This window comes from Agelaius phoeniceus, chromosome 13, assembly GCF_051311805.1.
Source record: "Agelaius phoeniceus isolate bAgePho1 chromosome 13, bAgePho1.hap1, whole genome shotgun sequence".
NCBI classification, from domain to species: domain Eukaryota; kingdom Metazoa; phylum Chordata; class Aves; order Passeriformes; family Icteridae; genus Agelaius; species Agelaius phoeniceus.
Window position 1 is genome coordinate 18,116,933 of NC_135277.1, and position 20,072 is coordinate 18,137,004.

The following is a 20,072-nucleotide window of genomic DNA, read 5'->3' on the forward strand; positions in this document are numbered from 1 at the left end:
AGCCCCCGGATTCCGGCAGCATTGTGCTCCACACGTCCCAAACCCACCCGTGGGCACTGGCACCAGCCAGGGGAGTTTATTGGGACACGCTTGCAGCGGCGGGCACCTGTGTGCATGGCGCGTGTGAGTGCTTGTAAACACGTGTGTGCATCGGGTGTGTGCCTGCAAGTGTGTGTGCAAGGTGTAAATACTCGGGGTGTGTTATGTGTGTGCTTGTAAACACGTGTGCACTGTGGGCATCGTGTGTGTGTGCTTGTAAACACGTGTGCACTGTGGGCATTGTGTGTGTGTGCTTGTAAACACGTGTGCACCGTGGGCATTGTGTGTGTGTGTGTGCTTGTAAACACGTGTGCACTGTGGGTATCGTGTGTGTGTGTGCTTGTAAACACGTGTGCACCGTGGGCATCGTGTGTGTGTGTGTGCTTGTAAACACGTGTGCACCGTGGGCATCGTGTGTGTGTGTGTGCTTGTAAACACGTGTGCACCGCGGGCATCGTGTGTGTGTGCTTGTAGACACGTGTGCATTGTGGGCATTGTGTGTGTGTGTGTGCTTGTAAACACGTGTGCACCGCGGGCATCGTGTGTGTGTGCTTGTAGACACGTGTGCATTGTGGGCATTGTGTGTGTGTGTGTGCTTGTAAACACGTGTGCACTGTGGGTATCGTGTGTGTGTGTGCTTGTAAACACGTGTGCACCGTGGGCATCGTGTGTGTGCGCTTGTAAACACGTGTGCATTGTGGGCATCATGTGTGTGTGCTTGTAAACGTGTGTCTGCTTGTGGGCACACACTTGCACACACGTGGTTGTGGGTCCTCACATCCACTCGTGCACACACACATAAGGGTCATTGAACACACATGCATTAAGGGCCCTTGGACGTGTGCACTCACACACATGCACAAATGCTCTTGTTCACACATGCATGTGGGTCCTTGCACACATGCACTCATGCACAAGCTTGCACACACATGCATATAGGTGCTTGCATGCATGCACTTGTGCACGTGCCTGCACAGCTGTGCATATGGATCCCTGCACACTTGCACACACGTGCATGTGTATCCCTCATGCACATACTTGCACTCCTATGTACACACACACACTTCCACTCATGAGCGAGGGAGTCCTTGCACACATGTGCACATAGGCCATTGCACACGTGTGCATATGGGTCCTTGCAAGCCCATACATTCCTGTACATACTTGCACACACATGCACACCTGCACACACGTGCAAATACCCCCACACATCATTGCCCAGACTCACACCCATGTGCTGTGCATGCCCTTGCATGCACTTACACACACGTGTGCACTCTTGCAGCCCCTGTATGTTCTTGCACACGCTTGAACACACATGCACACAGACTTGCACATGCTTGCACACGTGCTCACACACGCATGTGCACGGTGGCACACGCTCACACCCCTTCCCACATTCACAAGCCCCTGCACACACGAGGCAGCGCGCTGGGGAAGCCCTGCTTCCCCCCACCTGGCTGCTGCTTTGGGACTAATTAATTAATTAACGACAACACCAGGTATTAAAGCTGCTCAGTCTAATTACAGATCTTTCGGGGTGACATGGGATGCAGGAGGGAAGTGCTCTCCTCCTCCCCCTTCTGGGGCAGCTCCAGGGAGCAACAGGGGCAGTGTGGGGTCCATGGAGGCGAAAAACCTCAACAAAGTGTCCAAATTGACCCTTTTTGAGCCTGTTCTGTGTGTTTAAACCCTGCTCTGAGGTGGGGAGCAGAGAGGGGTTAAGTCTGGATGCTACTAAAGGGCTGCAGGGAGGAAGGTGGGAGGCTGCTCTGCTCCTTGGACAGCCCTGGCTGGGGTTGGGGGGATGATGGGGCAAAAGGGGGATGGAGGGGGGCGAGAGAGTGGAGGCGGGATGGAGGTGGTGAGGGATGATGGGGGAAAGGGAGGGACATAGGTGGTCATGGGGGTGATGAGGGATGAGGAGAAAGGGGGTACATGGGGGGATATGAGGGGGATGGGGGGTGGCGGGGCATGACAGGGGGTCATAGGAAGTGATGGGAGGGATGGGGAGGGAGACCGGGGGTGATGGAGAGGATGGGGGTGATGGAGATGGTGGGGGGGTGATGGGAGGTGATGAGGATGATGGGGATGATGGGGGAGGGTGATGGAGGTGGTGGGGGTGATGGTGGTGATAGGGGTTATGGGGATGTTGGGAGATGATGGGGGGTGATAAGGATTCTGGTGGTGGGGGGGTGCGGGGGGGTGTGTGATGGTAATGATGGGGGCTGATGGAGGATGATCGGGATCATGGGGGTGATGGGGGTGACGGGGGTGACAGGGGCCGAACGGGGAGACACGGGGGGCGATGGACGGGAGGGTGGCGAGCGGGGGGGTCCGGGGTGAGCCCGGCAGGGCGCAGCAGTGGGCGGAGCCGGAACGCGCCCCGCCCCTCTTTCCGCCCCGCGGTTCTGATTGGCCACCGCCCCCTCATTATGCTAATACAGCACCCCTGGGCGGGGCCGTCCGGCTGACGTCACGGGCCCGCTGGCGGGCGCGGGCCGAGCCGAGCCGAGCCGAGAGGTGCCGAGCGGGGCGGTGCCGAGCGGTGCCGAGGCGAGCCGAGCGGTGCCGAGTGGTGCCGAGCGGTGCCGGGCGGTGCCGAGCGGTGCCGGTCGGGCGGGGCGGGGCGCGGAACGGGCCATGGCGGCGGCGGCGGCGGGCGAGGCGGCGGGGGCGGCGTTCAGCACCGCGAACAGCGGCCGGGTGAACGGGCTGAGCCGCCCGCCCGGCGCCATCGCCATGAAGGACCACGACGCCATCAAGCTGTTCGTGGGGCAGATTCCGCGCAATCTGGAGGAGAGCGACCTCAAGCCGCTCTTCGAGGAGTTCGGCCGCATCTACGAGCTCACCGTGCTCAAGGATCGCTTCACCGGCATGCACAAAGGTGCGGGGGCGGCGGGCCGGGGCACCCCCCGGGTGGGATGCCCTGATGTGGGACACCCAGGTGTGGGGGCTGTCCTGAGGTGAGGTGGGACACGCTGGGGTGGGGGGGATCCTCAGTGAGGTACCACTATGGTGGGATGTCCTGAGGTGGGGAGCACCCTCAGTGAGGTACTGCTGTGGTGGGACACCCTGAGGTGGGGGGGATCCTCAGTGAGGTACCACTCTGGTGAGATGTCATGAGGTGGGGGGATCCTCAGTGAGGTACTGCTCTGGTGGGACACCCTGAGGTGGGGGGGATCCTCAGTGAGGTACTGCTCTGGTGGGACACCCTGAGGTGGGGGTGATCCTCAGTGAGGTACTGTTCTAGTGGGATGTCCTGAGGTGGGGGGGGATCCTCAGTGAGTACTGCTCTGCTGGGACACCCTGAGGTGGGGGGGATCCTCAGTGAGGTACTGCTCTGCTGGGACACCCTGAGGTGGGGGGGATCCTCAGAGAGGTACCACTCTGGTGGGACACCCTGAGGTGTGGGTGACACCCTTCAGTGAGGTACCACTCTGGTGGGACACCCTGAGGTGTGGGTGACACCCTCAGTGAGGTACCACTCTGGTGGGACACCCTGAGGCTGGGGGGACCCTCAGTGAGATACTGGTCTGGTGGGACACCCTGAGATGGGGCACCCCTCAGTGAGGTACTGTTCTGGTGGGACACCCTGAGGTGGAGTATCCTGGGATGGGAGACCCCTCAGGTGGGACATCACTGAGATGTGGCACCTAAGTATGGACCACCTGTGCGGCAGGACAAACTGAGGTGGGGGGAACCTCTCAGGTGAGGTCCTGTCCCTCAGGTGGGATACCCCTGAGGTGAGGTACCCCTCAGGTGGGACAGCCGGAGATGGATCATCCTGACAAAGGGATACCCCTCAGGTGGGATGCCCTGAGGTGGGATGCTCTGAGGGTGGGGACCCCTCAGTTGTGGTACCCCTGTGGTGGGATAAACTGAGATGGAGCACCCTGGCATATAGGGGGACCCCTGGGGTGAAGATACTCCTGAAGTGGGACACCCTGAGGCAAAGGCACCCAATGTGAGCACCCCTGATATGGCACAGCCTGAGGTAGGATATCCCTGAGGCAAAGGCACCCCTGAAATGTGGTTTCCCCATCAGATGGGACAACCTGAGGTTTGGTACCTAAGTGTGGGCCACCAGTGAGGTGGGATGCCCTGAGATGAGGGTGCCCCTCGTGTGGGGCATCCTGAGATGGTGCATCCCGAGACAGGGATGCCTCTAAGGTGGGATGTGCCTGAGGTGGAGGCACCCATGAGGTGGGATAACCTGAGGTGGAGCACCCTGAGGTACAGCTGGGATGCTTTGAGAGGGGGCACCATGATCTGGAAGTATGCCTGAGGTCAGACACTGGTATGGGGCACTTCTGAGATGGGGGTACCTGTGAGGTGATGTAACCCTGAAATGGAGATGTCCCTAAGGTGGGACACCCTGAGGTGGGGTACCCAAATATGGGGCACCCCTCAGCTGAGTTACACCTGAGGTGAAGATCTCCTTGATGTGGAGGCTACATCCATAGGTATGGGGCACCCTAAGGAGTGGAAACCTTTGGGGTGAAGGTGCTCCTAAGTTGGAGGAAACCTTGAGGTACAGCATCCTGAGGTGGGAACACCCCAGAATGGACTGTTTGGATATATGGCCCCCTCCTAAGATTGGGGTACCCCTGAGGAAGAGGGGAGCACCCACCAGGGGTCAGGGTGCTGCTGTCTGGCTTGGGGGCACCCCTGGGATCAGAGCATCACAGGGCAGGGAGCACTGCAATGGATTTTAGAACATCTGCCTGCCTTGGGGGCACCTGTCTGGCATCAGCACAGCCACATGAGTTTGTGCACCCCTGGAGCTGGAGCACCCCTGGGGTACAGACACCCCACTGTGGATGGGGACGTGCCATGTCTGCCGTGTGTCCCAGGTGCTGCGGCCCTGTGGCACGGCATGAGGAGCAGTGGCACACCCAGGGAGCCACACAGGCAGCACCGAGGTCTCCACGGACCCCCCCACCCAAGAGCTGTGCTGTGCAGTGCCAGAGCAGGGTCAAGGCACCCCAGGTGTCACCCAGACAGGAGCCACAAGCTGTCACCAAACCCCTGTGCCACAGCCAGCACCTGCTTCACTGGGACTTTCCTGGGAAGCCAAAACTTGGCGTTTGTGGTTGCTGCCTTGTCGATGCCCTTCGGCTATGGGGCAGCTGCCTGGACTCTATCAGTTTTGGCACTTTTGGCCTCCAGCATTTCTCCACGTGTCTCTGAAGCTGCTTCTGTGCCTGGATCAATGGGATTTGCACCCTTCCAGGCTCCCTCTGCACTTCCTCCAGCGCGGGCTTCAACGTCTGCGGCCCAGCCGCATGATTTAATTGCGGACGCTCCTCTAATTTGAACAGCATCCTCCCTCCCGGCGAGCCTCCAGAGCAGAACCGCTCCTGCGCCAGCCCTCCCAACTTCTCCAGAATGCCCGGGCACCGTCTACATTGTTGCCTGCAGGAAAAACAGGGAAAAAAAAACAGAGAAAGAAGAGCGGAGAGCAGGAAGCCAACATGATTACAGATGGTAAACACTGGAAATGGCACCGGGACTGAGGCGAGCTGCTGAGCTGATCTCCCCTTGCCACCCGCAGCGGGAGAGCATTGATCCAGGGGGATCTCTCCTTGCTCTCCGTTAAGGGCAGATGTCCCCAACGCCCCAAGGCGGGCGAGGGACCCCATCCCGCAGCGTCCCCCGCCCTGCCGCCATGCTCCCTCTCCTCCCAGGCACGCTGATTGTACTTATTAAGAGTTATTAATACTTAATCAGCTGGCGGATTTAATTGTGCCAATATTAAAAATGCATCAATGTCAATTTTATTCATTAAATATTTACTTTGTTGAAGGGAAACTGTTTTGCTGCTGTTTTAATATCACTTTCAGATGCTTTTGGATGTGACCCCAGCAAATTGGGGGGGAGCCCTCAGGGAGGGAGCGGTGCAGCAGTGGCACAGGCACCAGGAATGCTTCAGGAGAGACGAGCGAAGAGGACCGGACCCTGTCCCCAGGGCTCTCTCGTTGCTGCCAGCTCTGCGAGCGAGTGGCTCGGCAGCGTGAGTCAGCGTGGGAAAACCTCACCCCAGGCGTATTCCCGATTTCCAAAGCGCCATGATGTCGAAGGAGCCGGAGTGCCTTCACCACATGAATCTCATCCCAAGGAGGATGCTTAGGCTGGGAGAACTGTGATGGCAAGAGAGGGTGCACAGTCTCGACACCTGGAGATCTGCTTCCTGGAGGACTCGGGCTGTGGCTTTCCCCAGGGCTGGGGCCAGAGTGCCACTGCCCATGTGCTGCCTGCTCCTCCCTGGCTCTTTCCTTCGTCCTGCTGTTCCATCTCCTACCCTGTTCTGGGGGTGAACTGTGACCCTGTGTGTGCCCATCTGGGTGTAGAGTACCAGGGCACCAGGATGCTGGATGCTGGATGCCATGGGGCCAGGATGTCAGTGCAACGGGATGGTGGATGCCATGCTACTGAGCTGCTGGATGCCATAGTGCCAGATCGTCAGGGTGCTTGTTGCTGGGTGCCGTGGTGCTGAGGTGATGGATGCCACCATGCCAGGGTGCCAGATCCCAGTTTATAGACTGCCAGGGTGCCAGAATGCTAAATGTCAGGGTGCCAGGATGTCAGGGTGCTGGGATGCTGGATGCCATGGTGCTGAGGTGCTGAATGCCACCATGCCAGGTTGCTGGGGTTCTGGATGCCGCTGTGCCAGGGTGCCAGAGTGCTGGGATGCTGGATGTCACAGTCCCAGGGTGCTGGTGTGCTGGGAATCACTGTGCTGGATGCCAGGATGCTGAGACACCACAGTGCCATATCAGCTGTGCCACCAGCTCCCTGTGTGCACAGGGCACTGTGGCAATATCAGGCCGGACACTGATGCTGTCTCCCTGTCTCCACAGGCTGTGCCTTTCTCACCTACTGCGCCCGTGACTCCGCACTGAAGGCACAGAGTGCCCTGCACGAGCAGAAGACACTGCCAGGGGTAAGTGACACCAGGGCGGCAGGGTCAGTGGGGTAGGGCCTGGTGACACCTCCCTGGAGCACGGGAGAATTGAGTGACACTCAGGTGGTCCTGTTGAGCTGGAGCAGCACCTGGGGACACCTCCCCAAGGCATGGAAGCCTTAAGCGACACCGAGGGATTGGGGTGAGCCAGGGCGGGGGCTGGTGACACCTCCCCGAGGCGCGGGAGCCACTTCCAGCAGCCGCAAACCGAGGCATCGATTTTCCAGCCGCCCGCGTGCTGTTGCGCTTTCTGTGGGCTCCGACCTCCCGAGCTTAACAAAGTGAAAATAAATATTTAATTATTCGCCTAAATAAAAATCAATGGGCCCGCGGGTTGGCTGGGGAAAGAGCCGGGGCCCATGAATATCAATCCCTGCTGTGTGTGTGTGGAGCTGACAGAGGGAGATGAGGTTTGCGGGGATGTGGCTTCCTGAGCCGTGCTCTCACCGGCAGGGCCACACTTCAGTAGGTTCAAGAGTTAACAGCCCACCTTGGCAGCCTAAAGGAGGCCGGGGTCAGGCCCTGCCTGGGGATTCTCATCAGGCACACGTGGGTGTGCATCACTATTGCCATGGCCCCTCGCTTGGGGATTGGGGGTGAGTGTGTGAGCACGTGTGTGCACATGGACGTGAGGCTGCGTGCCCCACAGGGGGTCACAGCTGTGCCCAGCCCTCTGTGTGCGTGTGCACACAGCAGTGCAGGGGACTGTGTGCTTGTGCTCACACCCTGTGCCCATGCAGGTGCTCATACCTGTGTGTGCTCACCTGTCTGTGCCTGAGCACCCCTTCTGTTCTCACACACACCCATGTGTATGCTCTTGTGTACACACCTATGAGTGCCTGTGAACACACATCTGTGTCTGTGCACACCTCTCTGCTTGTGCACACAAGCACACCCATGTGCGTTTATGTGACACCCCTCTACCTCTGCTCACCCCCTGTACCTGCTCATACCCCTTGTACCTGTACTCACACACCTATACCGGTGCTCACATACCCTGTACCTGCTCATACCACCTGTACCTGTGCTCACCCCCTGTATCTACACATCCCCTGTTCGTGTATTCACACACCTATACCTGTGCTCACCCCCTGTACTTGCTCACACACCTATACCTGTGCTCACCCCTGTACCTGCTCATACCCTGTACCTGCACAGCCCCTGTACCTATGCTCATACCCTGTACCTGCTGACCCCCTGTACCTGCACACCCTCCGTGCTCCCACCCTCGCCCCCCAACCCCAGCCAGGCCCCGCCCCCGGCGTGTCGGGGGACCGGGGGCGTGTCCAGACGGCGATGGGCGTATCCCCAATGAGGCCCCGCCCCCCGCCTGGCCCGGCCCGGCTCGGCTCGGCGGGGCTGCGGCCGCCCCGCCCTGTGCCCCGCCCCCCGCGCGCCGCTGCGCGAGCCCAGCCGAATCCGGCCGAGCCGAACCGAACCCAGCCGAGCCTTGCCGAACCCAGCCCAGCCCAGCCGAGCCCGGCCTTGCCGAGCCTTGCCGAGCTAAGCCGAACCCGGCCGAACCGTCTCGGGTGGAGCCGAGCGCAGCCGAGCTCAGCCGAACCGCCTCGGTGGAGCCGGCGGTCCGGCCGGTCCGGCCATGCAGCTGCCGCAGGTGCCGGCGCCGGGGCCGCGGCCGCCCGTGCTGTGGGTGCCCGCCGGGTCCAAGATCCTCTGCATCGAGGTAGGGCCCCGCCTTTGTCTGCCGCCGCCTCCGCCCGGCCCGGCACGGCCCGGCACCGCCCGGCAGCCTCCGCTCGCGCCAGGGTGGGGGGGCTGCACCGGAGGGGCTCTAGGAGGGATGTGGGTGATGGCGAAGGGGTGTATCTGCTCCCGGGGATGCTGTGTGGGAGCGGGGGTGATGGCGAGGGTGTAGATCCTGGCTCCTGGGGATGGGCATGGAGGGGTGTTAATGGTGAGCAGGGCGTATCTGCACACAGGGATGGGGATGGAGGGGTATTGGTGAGGGGGTGCTCCCAGGGATGGGTTGGGGATACAGCCGTGTTTGTGATCAGGGTGTAATTGCACACAGGGATGGTGGGTGTGAGTGGGGGTGATGGTGATGGAGTGTATCTGAACCCAGGGATGGGAATGAGAATGGAGCAGTGTTGGTGAGGGGGTGTATCTGCTCCCAGGCATAGGATGGGAATGGAGTAGTGCTGGTGATCAGGGTGTATTTGCACACAGGGACAGGGATGGAGGGGTGTTGATGAGCAGGGTGAATGTGCACACGGGGTCGGGGTGTGTGAGTGGGCGTGTTGCAGGGTGTATCTGCACACAGGGATGAGGATGGAGGGGTGTTGGTGGGGAGGTGTATCTGCTCCCAGGGATGGGGTGGGCGGCTGTGGGTGTTGCAGGGTGTATCTGCACACAGGAATGAGGATTGGGGATGTTGGTGACAGGGTGTATCTGCTCCCAGGGATGGGTGTTGGGGATAGAGGAGTGTTGGTGAGGAGGGTGTATTTGCACAGAAGAATGGGGTTGGAGGGGTGTTGGTGAGGGGATGTATCTGCACCCACAGATGGGGTGTGTGGGTGTGAGTGTTGCTGTGCAGGGTGTATCTGCACCCAGGGATGGGGTGCATGTATTGGTGATGAGGGTGTATTTGCACTCAGGGGTGGGGGCTCTGTGTGTGTGTGTGGCTGAGAGGGTGAATCTGCACCCAGGGAAAGGGAGGGTGTCGGCAGAGGGGTGTTGGTGATGTATCTGGACCCAGGGAGGCTGTGTGTGGTGAGGGTGTCGGTGAGGAGGGTGTTCTGGCACCCAGGAATGCTGGGGGGGGTGGTATTTGCAGGCAGGGATGGAGGATGATGGTGAGGAGGTGTATCTGCCCCCAGGGATGGGTTTGGTGTGTGTGCTGGCTGGAGGGTGTATTTTTCCACCGCAGCTCTGTGTGTGTGTGTGTGTGTGTGTGTGGTGCAGGTGTGCAAGGGGCAGCGCTCGGGGGTGTTGCACCCGCAGGCGGTGCAGGGAGGGGTGTGTGCATTGGCAGGGGTGCAGCTTTGACCCCCGGGTGTGTGCAGGTGGGTGTGCAAGCACGTGGGTGTCTGTGTGTGTGGGAAGAGGAGCTTAGGGTGTCTTTGCCCCCAGTGATGGTGACAGGGTGTGGGTGCACATGGGCTGGGGGAGTGGCAGCAGTGAGGGTGTGTGGGCACACCGGGTGTGACAGGGAGTGCAGGTGTGTGCAGGTGGGCTCAGGTGTGCATGGTGGCCATGGGGTTGGGATGTGGGTGTTGCTGGGGGTGCCGTGAGCCCACCCAAGGTGTCAGTGTGCCCACAGAGGGCTCCCGGGGTCCCACTATGGGTCCTGCTGCTACAACGGGGAAACTGAGGCAAGGGGCATCGTATCCCTGGTGCTGGCTGTGCATCCCAGGCTGTGTGCCTGTGGTTGAGTGTGATCCATGGCAGCAGGCAGGGCTCTGTGGGATGCATGGCATGCAGACTGGGGTTGTGCAGGTGCCCGTGGGGCTGTGTGCAGTGGCGCATGGGCACACGTGGATGCTGGGACAGACGCGCGGTGTGCGCAGCGCTGCGTGGGCACACGTGTGCGGCTTCCGGGGTGTGCGGCTGTGCCAGGGGGACTGGGGGTGGCTGTGCTCGGGGAGTGCTGGGGTCTCTGGTTGTGTTCAGAGGTGTGTGGGCATGTGCAGGGTGTGCCAGGGTGGTCATACACGTGCAGGGTTGTGCAGTGGTGTGGCTGTCCCCAGGCTGGCTCTGTGGCCTTGCTGTGAGTTGCCCCCAGGGCTCAAGGTATTCCAGTGACAAGTGACTGCCAGTACCTCGGTTCCTGTCTCCCTGGGGTGGCATGGACACGAGGCTCCCACAGGCACACGCTGCTCCAGTGTCACCTGCCACCTCCATCTCATTTGGGTGCATGGTGGCCTGCTGGATCCTCTGACTGTTGGTTGTGAGGACAAGGAGGAGGAGTGTGATGTCAAGGAAGGAACAAAGGCCAGAAGTGACCCACTGAGCACATCCCCTGGCAGTGATTCTATGGGCTGGCTCTCCCTGGTATCCAGTTTCTTGAGGGGCTCCAAATTTGGGTGGGTGACAGTGCCTGAGCAGTCAGGAGGTGGTTTAGCAACTGCTGGTGATCCCCTGTGCTGTGGAACACCAGTGGTTTGGCCATGGGGTAGCTGGGGCTTTGTGAACTGCTGATGATGGTTGGTGCTGGAACACCCCAAGCAGGGTGTCACTATGTCCTTGGGGTGTGGGAGATGGATGGATGGATGCTGTGGGAGTGGAAAGGTGGGTGGTGGCAAGATGGAAGATGGATGGGCAGATGGAAGGGTGATCAGGGATGGATGGGTGTTGGGGATATGGATGGGTGTTGTGAGGATGGATGGGTGTTGTGAGGATGGATGGGTGTTGAGGGATGGATAGAGGATCTTGGCAATATAGATAGATGCTGTGGGAATGGATGGGTGTATGGGGATGGATGTTGGGGATGTGGTTGGCTGCAATGGGGATGGACAGGTATTCGGGGGTGGATGGATGGGTGTTGGTGATATAGATGGATGCTATGGGAACAAATGGGTGTTATGAGGATGGGGATATGAATGGGTTCTATGGGGATGGATGGATGTTATGGGAATGGGTGCTGGGGTATGGCTGGATGAATCCTGGGGGAAGATGGGTGTGTGGGTGTCCAGGATGGATGAATGGATGGATGGGTGTTGCAGGGTGGGTAGGTGGGTGTCAGGAGCAGGGGGAAATGCCTGGGTGGCTGTTTAGTGTGGGAGGATGGATAGAAGGCTGTGTGGACACGGTGCAGGGGTGCTGTGGGGACAATCAGGAGCTCTGGGTGCCACAGGGGGTCATCGAGCACCCTGTGGTGGGCACATCGTGATGTCAAGGGTGCCAAAACCTCCTTCTGGGGTTGTCTAGAGGCTAGGGCAATTTCTCCTTGGTGTGGTGTGGCAGCCCTGGGGTAGGTTAGCTGGTCCCTGAGGCCTGACATTTATAAACATCAGCCGCTCCCGGGGAATCAATACAGTTTAATAACCGGCGAGCGGAGACGGGAGACACATCAAAATGACATTCTGCGGCTCCGTAAATGTTATTCTAAATCATCCTCACTGGGTTTATTACATTAAGCATACAGCAGCGGGCATGGGAAATTTATTCCATCAAAGGCCATCACGCTGGTAAATGGGGCTGGCGGGTCAGTGGAGGGGGGCAGCCCCCCCAAAATGATGTTCCCTCCTCCCGGCTGTGGCAGGGATGTGAGTGGGACAGCGGGGTTCTGGGTTTAGGGTCTCGGTGCTGTCACAGCCTCCAGAGTTTGGGGTGAGCCAAATCCTGCCCCTACACAAGGTGGATGTTTGGGGGACTGGTGACATAATGGGTGACACTGAGGTGTCCCTCGGTGCCACTCTGTGCCATCCCATGACTCCTGGGGACTCAATCCCTTCCCTGGACCATCCCCAGCTCTGCGCTGACATTTCTCTCCACGTTTCCCTGGAGACGAGGCGGTTGCTGTGGAAACCTCCCTCCTCTTCTCTTTTACCCATCCTCTTCCTCAACCTGATGTGGGGGGGACTGTCTCTGCCCCCACCCATCCCTAAAATTTAGGGACCCCTACCAGGGGTGCAGCGGGGGCACCTGGAATGGGGGTACACACACACATGGGGGCGACTGTGCCCGTGTGTGCTCAGGGCGTGTTCGTGTGTGCGCCCCCGCGCCGTCATGTGTGACATCTCGCTGTTGCCGTGGCGACCCCATCGAGCACATGGCTCGGGCTCCGCAGCATCGCGGGGGAAGCACGCTTGTTGCCATGGAAACGGCCATAATTGTAGCATTTTTCGGCTAAAAGAGGGGAAAAAGGAGGGGGAGAGAGGAGGAGGAGGAGGAGGAAGGGCTCCATGGGGCAGCAGGCCAGGGATGTGCCTGCCAGCCCAGCGTGTCCTGCTGCACATGGGTGTCACGCTCGTGGGTGCACATGGCGGTGACAAGGAGGAGGCCAAATTTGGGTGAGGTTTGGGAAAAGGAGGGCAATGGTGCCAGAGGGGCTGGCGGGGTGCTACTGCTGCCTCTGCAGTCCTTTGCAGTCGAGGAAAGCAGGCAGGCGGCCAAGCCTGGCACCGGCAGCCCCGCGGGCGCCTGCAGCACTGGGTGCCCATAGCCAGGGCCAGAGCATTGCCCTTTGCGCATGGCATCCCCGGGTCTCTGTGGCCGCAAGCCCCAGATCTGTTCATGCGGGTCCCTCCCCTTTTCCCCAGCTCCCAGTGCCAGTCATTGGCCAAATCCTGCTGTTCCCCATGGAAAGGGTTCAGGGACCCCCACACTGACCACCCGCTCTCGCTTGTGTTGCAGATGAACCGCCCCATCCAGGTGAAGCCGGCCGACAGCGAGGGCCGAGGAGGTAGGTCCTCAATTCTCCAGATGCCTGGCATGGGCAGGGGGGCACAGGGTCGCCTAGGGGGTGATGGGGGACATGGTGGCATCACGAGGGCTGCTGTGTGAAGGTTGGTTTGCAGAGGAATCCAGGAAAGGATCTGCCTTTGCTGGTGGCATCCAAACCTGGGTGCAGAGCAAGTGCCATCTTCTCTCTCCCTGTCTGGTCAGCTGAGGGGAACATCCTGATATCATCCTGGGAATGTCCTGACATCATACCATGAGCATCCCAACATCCTGGGGGGCAGAGCACCAGCCAGCTGTTCTCCCTCACCACCTGAATTTACCAAAAAATGCAATTCCCTCTCCAGAGCTGCCTGTGGGGACCCCGGGGCAGGAGTTGGCTGCATATGGCCCAAGCCCCTCTCAAACTACCACTCCCCCAAATTCTTTGTGAGCATTTGCCACTCATTGGGCTGTGGCATTGCCAGGCTGAGGTGATCGTTTGGGCAAAACCGCAGGAATTGGATCAAAATCCCACATCTGTTGTGTTGCTGGGCAGGTAGGCGCTGTCGGACATGAAGGATGCTCTCATGGGGCTGCCTGCACTTGGCAGGATGGCTGGGGTGGCTCCCCCCCATCCAAACCCTGTTATTAAACACACTGGGAGCTGGTCCCAGCATGTCCCAGAGGGACCTGGCAAATAAATTACCCACTTACCGAGCGTAATTGGTGAAGGATTAAAAATCAATGGGTGAGCTGGGGCTCCCATCTCCAGCCCCCTCACCCAGGAGGCAACGCTGGGCTGCCCAGCCCACTGCCCCTGGGAGGTGCTTTATGTTTAACTAGACAACACACGAGCCCTATTCCCTTAACTAATTTTCTTGGTACCTTAACGGACTAAGCATTCATCGTCTCCTGCCATTATTTATTTATTTCCCCAGCAACGCTCTTGACAGGGCACCTTATTTCCTTTGTCAAATGCCATTAGCGTGCGGCGGGAGCGCGCGGCCGCACAAGACAGATGCTGGTAATAATCATGAAATTCTCATTATTTACTATCCCTTCTCTTGTGTTTGGGTTATTGATGTCCCCTGGGCACGGCTGGAGGCTGTGGGTTGTTCTGTGAGTCGATCACATGAGGGTGATCACCTCCAGTTTGTGGATTCTCTTTGTTCCACCGCATCCCACCCCAGTGCTGGGGGAGCCAGCCCCCCCCTTCCCTGAGAAAAGCCTCAGCTCCACTCCCTAAAGCAATGGCTCTTCCAGGACTCACCCCTCAGCAATTTCCCCACAGGAGAGGTTTTCCCACCCTGAGAGTTCTGTAGGATGGAGATGATAAGCCCAGCACCTTCTCCGTGGGATTGGTGTCGCTCCCTTCCTCTGATGTCACTTGGCTCCTTCTCCTCCATACACCATTTTTGGTGAGGGGTTGGGATGGTGAGTGACCTCCCACTCTCTGATGGGTTTGGTTTTGTTTTTAGAAGACAGGAAGCTCTTTGTGGGCATGCTGGGGAAGCAGCAGAGCGAGGACGACGTCCGCCGCCTCTTTGAGCCCTTTGGCCAGATTGAGGAATGCACCATCCTCCGAGGGCCTGATGGAGCCAGCAAAGGTGGGCTTTGGGGCACCGGGTGGGCACCCTGTGGACCCACAATGGCCAAATCCAACCTGTCCCATGTTCCCTCTGTTCCCTTAGGTTGTGCCTTTGTGAAATACGGCAGCCACGCCGAGGCACAGGCTGCCATCAACAGCCTGCATGGCAGCCAAACTATGCCGGTAAGTGCCAGGCTCACACCCTGCCCTGGCTGACCCCACGCTGCCTGCTTAATCCAATCACCCACTAATTTGATCCTCAGTCTAATTGCATCAAAATCCTACAGACTGGCAATTTGTTGGCCACATCACCCCAGGTTCCTCCTGGACAAGGTGCTGAGCCCTAGAGGTGGGAGCGTGGGGCTAATTCTCTCCGTGCCAGAGAAAGGGGCAGTTTAATTAACGCTGAAGGTCAGAATTGTGGACAAGGAAAGGGAAAGGAAGCAGAGGTCAGGGAGCTGCCACTGGGGAGAAAAACTGGCTATAATTAAACCTCACATTGATCACTGGTTGCTGCTGCCAAGCTGGGCAGCGTCCCCAGGGCTGAGGCTGCTGCGGACACTGTGAGCCACACCAACAGCAGGTGCACACTTTGGGGCATTGCTGTGGTCCCACCATCAGCCCCATCTTCCCCCCACCTCAGGGCGCCTCGTCCAGCCTGGTGGTGAAGTTTGCAGACACGGATAAGGAGAGGACCCTGCGGCGGATGCATCAGATGGCGGGGCAGCTGGGCATCTTCAACCCCATGACCATCCAGTTCGGTGCCTACGGGGCCTACACGCAAGCGGTAGGAGCTGGAGCAGCCCGGGGGCTTTGAGGTACCCCCGTGGGTGGGGGGGCTGGTTTGGCCCCTGAAAGCACCAGTGCCAGGGTGTGTGGATGCCTGGGAGGGCTGGTGTATCACTGTTTAAGGGCAGATGCAGGGCTTCCTGCCCACAGCTGAGGGTGGTTGTAGGGTTCAGTGGTCCCATATTTAGCATCACTGAGACCAAAACTCCCGTCCCTGGGTCTGGCAGCAGGTGGCATTTATCCCTCTGAACCCATCCAAAGCAGAGATGCTGATTTGCCCTCCCCTCTCTCTCCTTCTCTCTGCCTCTCGCTCTCTGTCCCCTTTCCCCCCTTGTTTCCCGAAGATCATGCAGCAGCAGGCAGCCCTGATGGCGGCCGCACAGGGCACCTGCCTCAACCCCATGGCTGCCATCGCTGCCGCCCAGATGCAACAAATGGCCGCCTTCAATGTCAGCGGGCTGGTGGCTGCTCCCCTCACTCCCTCTTCAGGTAGGACCCTGGCATTTGCCATTTGACATCCTCGGGGGGCGCTCTCGGGGCGCTGCCGGCCCTGACGCCATGCTCCTGCAGGTACAAGCACCCCTCCGGGGATCAGCACGGCGCCGGTGCCCAGCATTGCCACGCCCATTGGAGTGAACGGCTTCAGCCCGCTGCCGCCCCAGACCAACGGGCAGCCCGCCTCCGAGACCATCTACACCAATGGCATCCACCCCTACCCAGGTACAGCCCTCTGGGGCCCCGCCGCGCCCCCGGGGCTGGGGGAGTGTGCCTGGCTCATGCGGGACGCTCAAGGGGTGCTCCCCATCCCTGGAACACGCTGGATGAACCCGCCGTGTGCTCCCGTGGCATCACTGCAGGGAGGAGGGAATTCAGGCAGGGAGCAGCTCTGCCCCTCCATGGCAGCGCTTGGTCAGGAGCCCTTTCCCGTGGGAGCTGTGCATGCATCCCTGGCTTTCTCTGGCTTATTCTATCTTCCTTCTCCTTTCTCTTCTCTTCCCAGCTCAAAGCCCCACGGTGGCAGACCCCCTCCAGCAGGCCTACGCCGGCATGCAGCACTATGCAGGTCTCAAACTTCGCTTCCCACTCCTTCCCTCTCTCCCATCTTTGCTCCACACTGTTATTTTTGGGAGTGAACCTCACCCTGGGGTTGAACATTGGACTGGGGCAGTGTATTTGGGCATGGATTCATGAGGGGAGCAGCAGGGGCTGAGCCCTGGCAGGAGCTCCAGGGTGGCAATGCCGATGAAAGAACCATCCCCTCATCCCACTGGCTCCTGTTATGGCCCCCCATGCAAATTTTGGATTTATGGCCCCCCATGCAAAGTGAATTTTAATACCCACGGAGCTGAGAGAACTCCATGGGGGAGCCCTGGCAGTGGTATTGAGAAGAGGGGGCAAGATTTGGGAGGTGACAGAGGGCCACACCAAGACACCAGAAGTCTGATGTTCATCACATGGCCAAGTCTGATGGCCAAGGACATGGGCTGTGGAGGGAAAAGAGCCAGAGCCTCCCATGGAAATATGTCAAGCCCAGCAGCCATTTAATTAGGAGCATTGACAGCAACGTCCAGATTTGCAGCAGAAAATCAAGTTTTGGACCCCAAATCTTTGGGGTTTTTCAGCCAAAAGTACCATCTTTCCTCAGCCTTGAGGCTATATTACTGCTATCACCAGCATTTCTCCTGGGAGAGCTGTTCCCACATCCCTGGTGTGTCGGGAGGGGCGGGAAGGGCAGAGCCAGCAGCTGTAGGGCAGGAGAGGCCCCTCGATGGCAGGTGGCAGCAGGGGACCTGCCTGTCCCAGCCCTCTCCATGGCTGGGGCAGGTGCCATGGCCTCAGCTTCTTGTTTCTCTCTTCCAGCAGCATATCCCACTGCCTACGCTCCCATCAGCCAAGCCTTTCCCCAGCAAGCGCCCCTCATCCCGCAGCAGCAGAGAGAAGGTGAGGGGTGGGGGTCACCCCATGTGGGGCCAGTGGCTCCTCGGTGCCCCCCCAGGGTGACCCCACCTCGTAGCTGACGTGTCCTGTCCTTTGTGTGTCACCCAGGTCCCGAGGGCTGTAACCTGTTTATTTATCACCTGCCCCAGGAGTTCGGGGACGCGGAGCTCACGCAGATGTTTTTGCCTTTCGGCAACGTCATCTCTGCCAAAGTCTTTGTGGACCGTGCCACCAACCAGAGTAAATGCTTTGGTAAGTCCCAGGGTGTGGCTCTCCCTGGTGTGCCAGCTCAGGGCTCCAGCTCTTCCCAGTCCCCAGTTCAAGGTTCCAGCTACTCTTAACATTGCAGCTTGGAGCTCTGGCTCTTCCTCAATATCCCAGCTCAGGGGTCTGGCTCTCTTCAGCATCCCATTTTAAATAGCTGATGCTCCTTGACATCCCAGCTCTTGCCAGTCTCCAGCTCCAGAGTCCCATTCTTTCTGGTCTCCAGGCTGGAGGTCCAGCTCTCCTAATATTCCACCTCAGGGGGTCTGTCTCTCCCCAAATCTCAGCTCAAGGGTTTGGCTCTCCCCAGTCTTCCCAGCTTGGGAGTCTGGCTCTTCTGGACAACCCAGAGCATCTTCATCTTAGGTGTCCAACTCTCCCTGAAGTCCCTGCTTGAGAGTCTGTCTCTCCAACATCTCATCTTGGGGATTTCTCTTTCCCTAGTCTCTCACATGCCCATGTCTCCTTGCTGTCCCTTGCTTAGGGTCCAACTCTCCCTATGTCCCCTGCTCAGGGATCTGTATCTCCCTCTCAGAGACCTCAGTGTCCCCATAGACTCTTTCACTGTGGTGTCTTTAGAGGCCCTATCACCTCAGGGTCTCTGCAGACCTGGCCTACAGATGTTCCCTGAGCCCACACATCCCATCCTGGTGTCCCCACAGACCCCATCACCTCAGTGTCCCTGCAGCCCCTATCACTTTAACAGACCCTGTCACCCCAGTGACCCCACAAATCCCATCCCATAGTATTCCTGCAGACAACTCCAGTGTCCTGTGGACCCTCTTATGATGCTGTCCTCACAGCCTTGTCAGCTGAGTATCCTTGCAGACCACGGTGTCCCTGCAGGTGCCATCACCTGTCACCCAGTCCCCTGCAATCCGGGGCTGTGATGTTACCCAAGGACCCCCTCTCCCAGCACTCCCAAACCTGGGACATCCCACAGGATTTCATGCCTGGCTTGAGGCAAGGCAGCCACCTGTGATGTGTGTGGTGACAAGCCCCCGTGTCCCCTCCCTGCCAGGTTTCGTCAGTTTTGACAATCCGACGAGTGCTCAGGCGGCCATTCAGGCCATGAATGGCTTCCAGATCGGCATGAAGAGGCTAAAAGTGCAGCTAAAGCGGCCGAAAGACGCCAACAGACCCTACTGACCCCAGCTCAGCCTGCGGAGAGGTGAGGGGCCTGGCCCTGGGGACGTGGCGGTCATGGAGCATCCCACCGTCCCTGTGTTACATCCCCAGTGTGTGCAGGGATCTCTGCCTGGCACCAGCCACCCAATGGATGTGGGTGCCTCCCTCCATCCCCCAGAAGCAGGCTGACAGCCCTTTCCTTCTGTTCCAGGTCGGACGTCCCGCAGTGTCTGACGACTTTCCCCTTCCCCAAGTGCAGTATCCAAACCCGTAACTCTCTTTCTTTGCAACACATCCCGGAGGAGGAAAAGGAGGAGGAGGAGGTGAAGGAGAAAACGGCAAAGAAGAGAGCGTTTTGGTCGTAGCTTTTCCTTTTTGAATTTTTTCCCAAACTGGTCTTGTTTGTTGTTTAACGGGAATGAGAGGAAGACAAGGAAGGAGGGGAGCGATGCGGTGCCGGGGCTGCGATTCGCCGCCGGCCGCTCGCCGGGACTCACCGGATCCCTCACTGGGAGCAAGGCTGATGGCTCCGGGCAGCCGGGCCACGATCTACCTTTGTTTTTTGGGTTTTTTTTAAAGCACCCATTTGCTGCTACCGATTTCCCAGGAGAAACGAGGAAAAGAGGCTCCAAATGGATTCTTAAACCAAAGCCGGTGGGACGGGACCAGCCTCGGGCGCTTCACCTGGAGGATGTTTGTTTGGATGATAAAGAAAAACGGCAAGATTTTCCTTTTTCCCTGCATTGGGGGAAAAAAAAAGAAGGATCAAAGTATGTTGGACTTATAGAAGATATATATAAATAAGTATATATATATATATATCCCATGGAGCAGGGTGGCGGGACACGCGCTTCCCCTGCTTGTCACTGGCACAGGGACATAGGATTACTTGTTTCAGAGTCATATCATTCCTTAGAGTTTAGGGACCAAAGGACTATTGCTTTTTTTAAATATATCTATAAATAAATTAATTTAAAAAAAAACAAAACAAAACACACAAAAAAACTTCGGGAAAGG

General features: G+C 58.7%; 1 protein-coding gene across 3 annotated transcripts; it reads left to right on the forward strand.

The window, feature by feature from the left end:
• The first annotated feature begins 2,539 nt into the window (after positions 1–2,539).
• CELF6 (CUGBP Elav-like family member 6) lies at positions 2,540–20,045 on the forward strand. Of its 3 annotated transcripts, none has more exons than XM_054641855.2 (13): positions 2,540–2,926; positions 6,903–6,985; positions 13,322–13,370; positions 14,830–14,955; positions 15,040–15,119; positions 15,580–15,723; positions 16,070–16,214; positions 16,296–16,445; positions 16,726–16,788; positions 17,586–17,666; positions 17,772–17,915; positions 18,949–19,098; positions 19,267–20,045. In XM_054641855.2, the coding sequence occupies exons 1-12, from the start codon at positions 2,683–2,685 to the stop codon at positions 19,074–19,076; spliced, it is 1,437 nt and encodes a 478-aa protein (XP_054497830.2). In that variant the 5' UTR covers positions 2,540–2,682; the 3' UTR covers positions 19,077–19,098; positions 19,267–20,045. The 3 variants fall into 3 exon arrangements, with proteins under 3 accessions (XP_054497830.2, XP_054497827.1, XP_054497829.2); XM_054641852.2 differs by having other exon boundaries at positions 2,541–2,926; positions 14,827–14,955; XM_054641854.2 differs by having other exon boundaries at positions 2,541–2,926; positions 14,827–14,955; positions 17,589–17,666.
• The last annotated feature ends 27 nt before the right edge of the window (positions 20,046–20,072 follow it).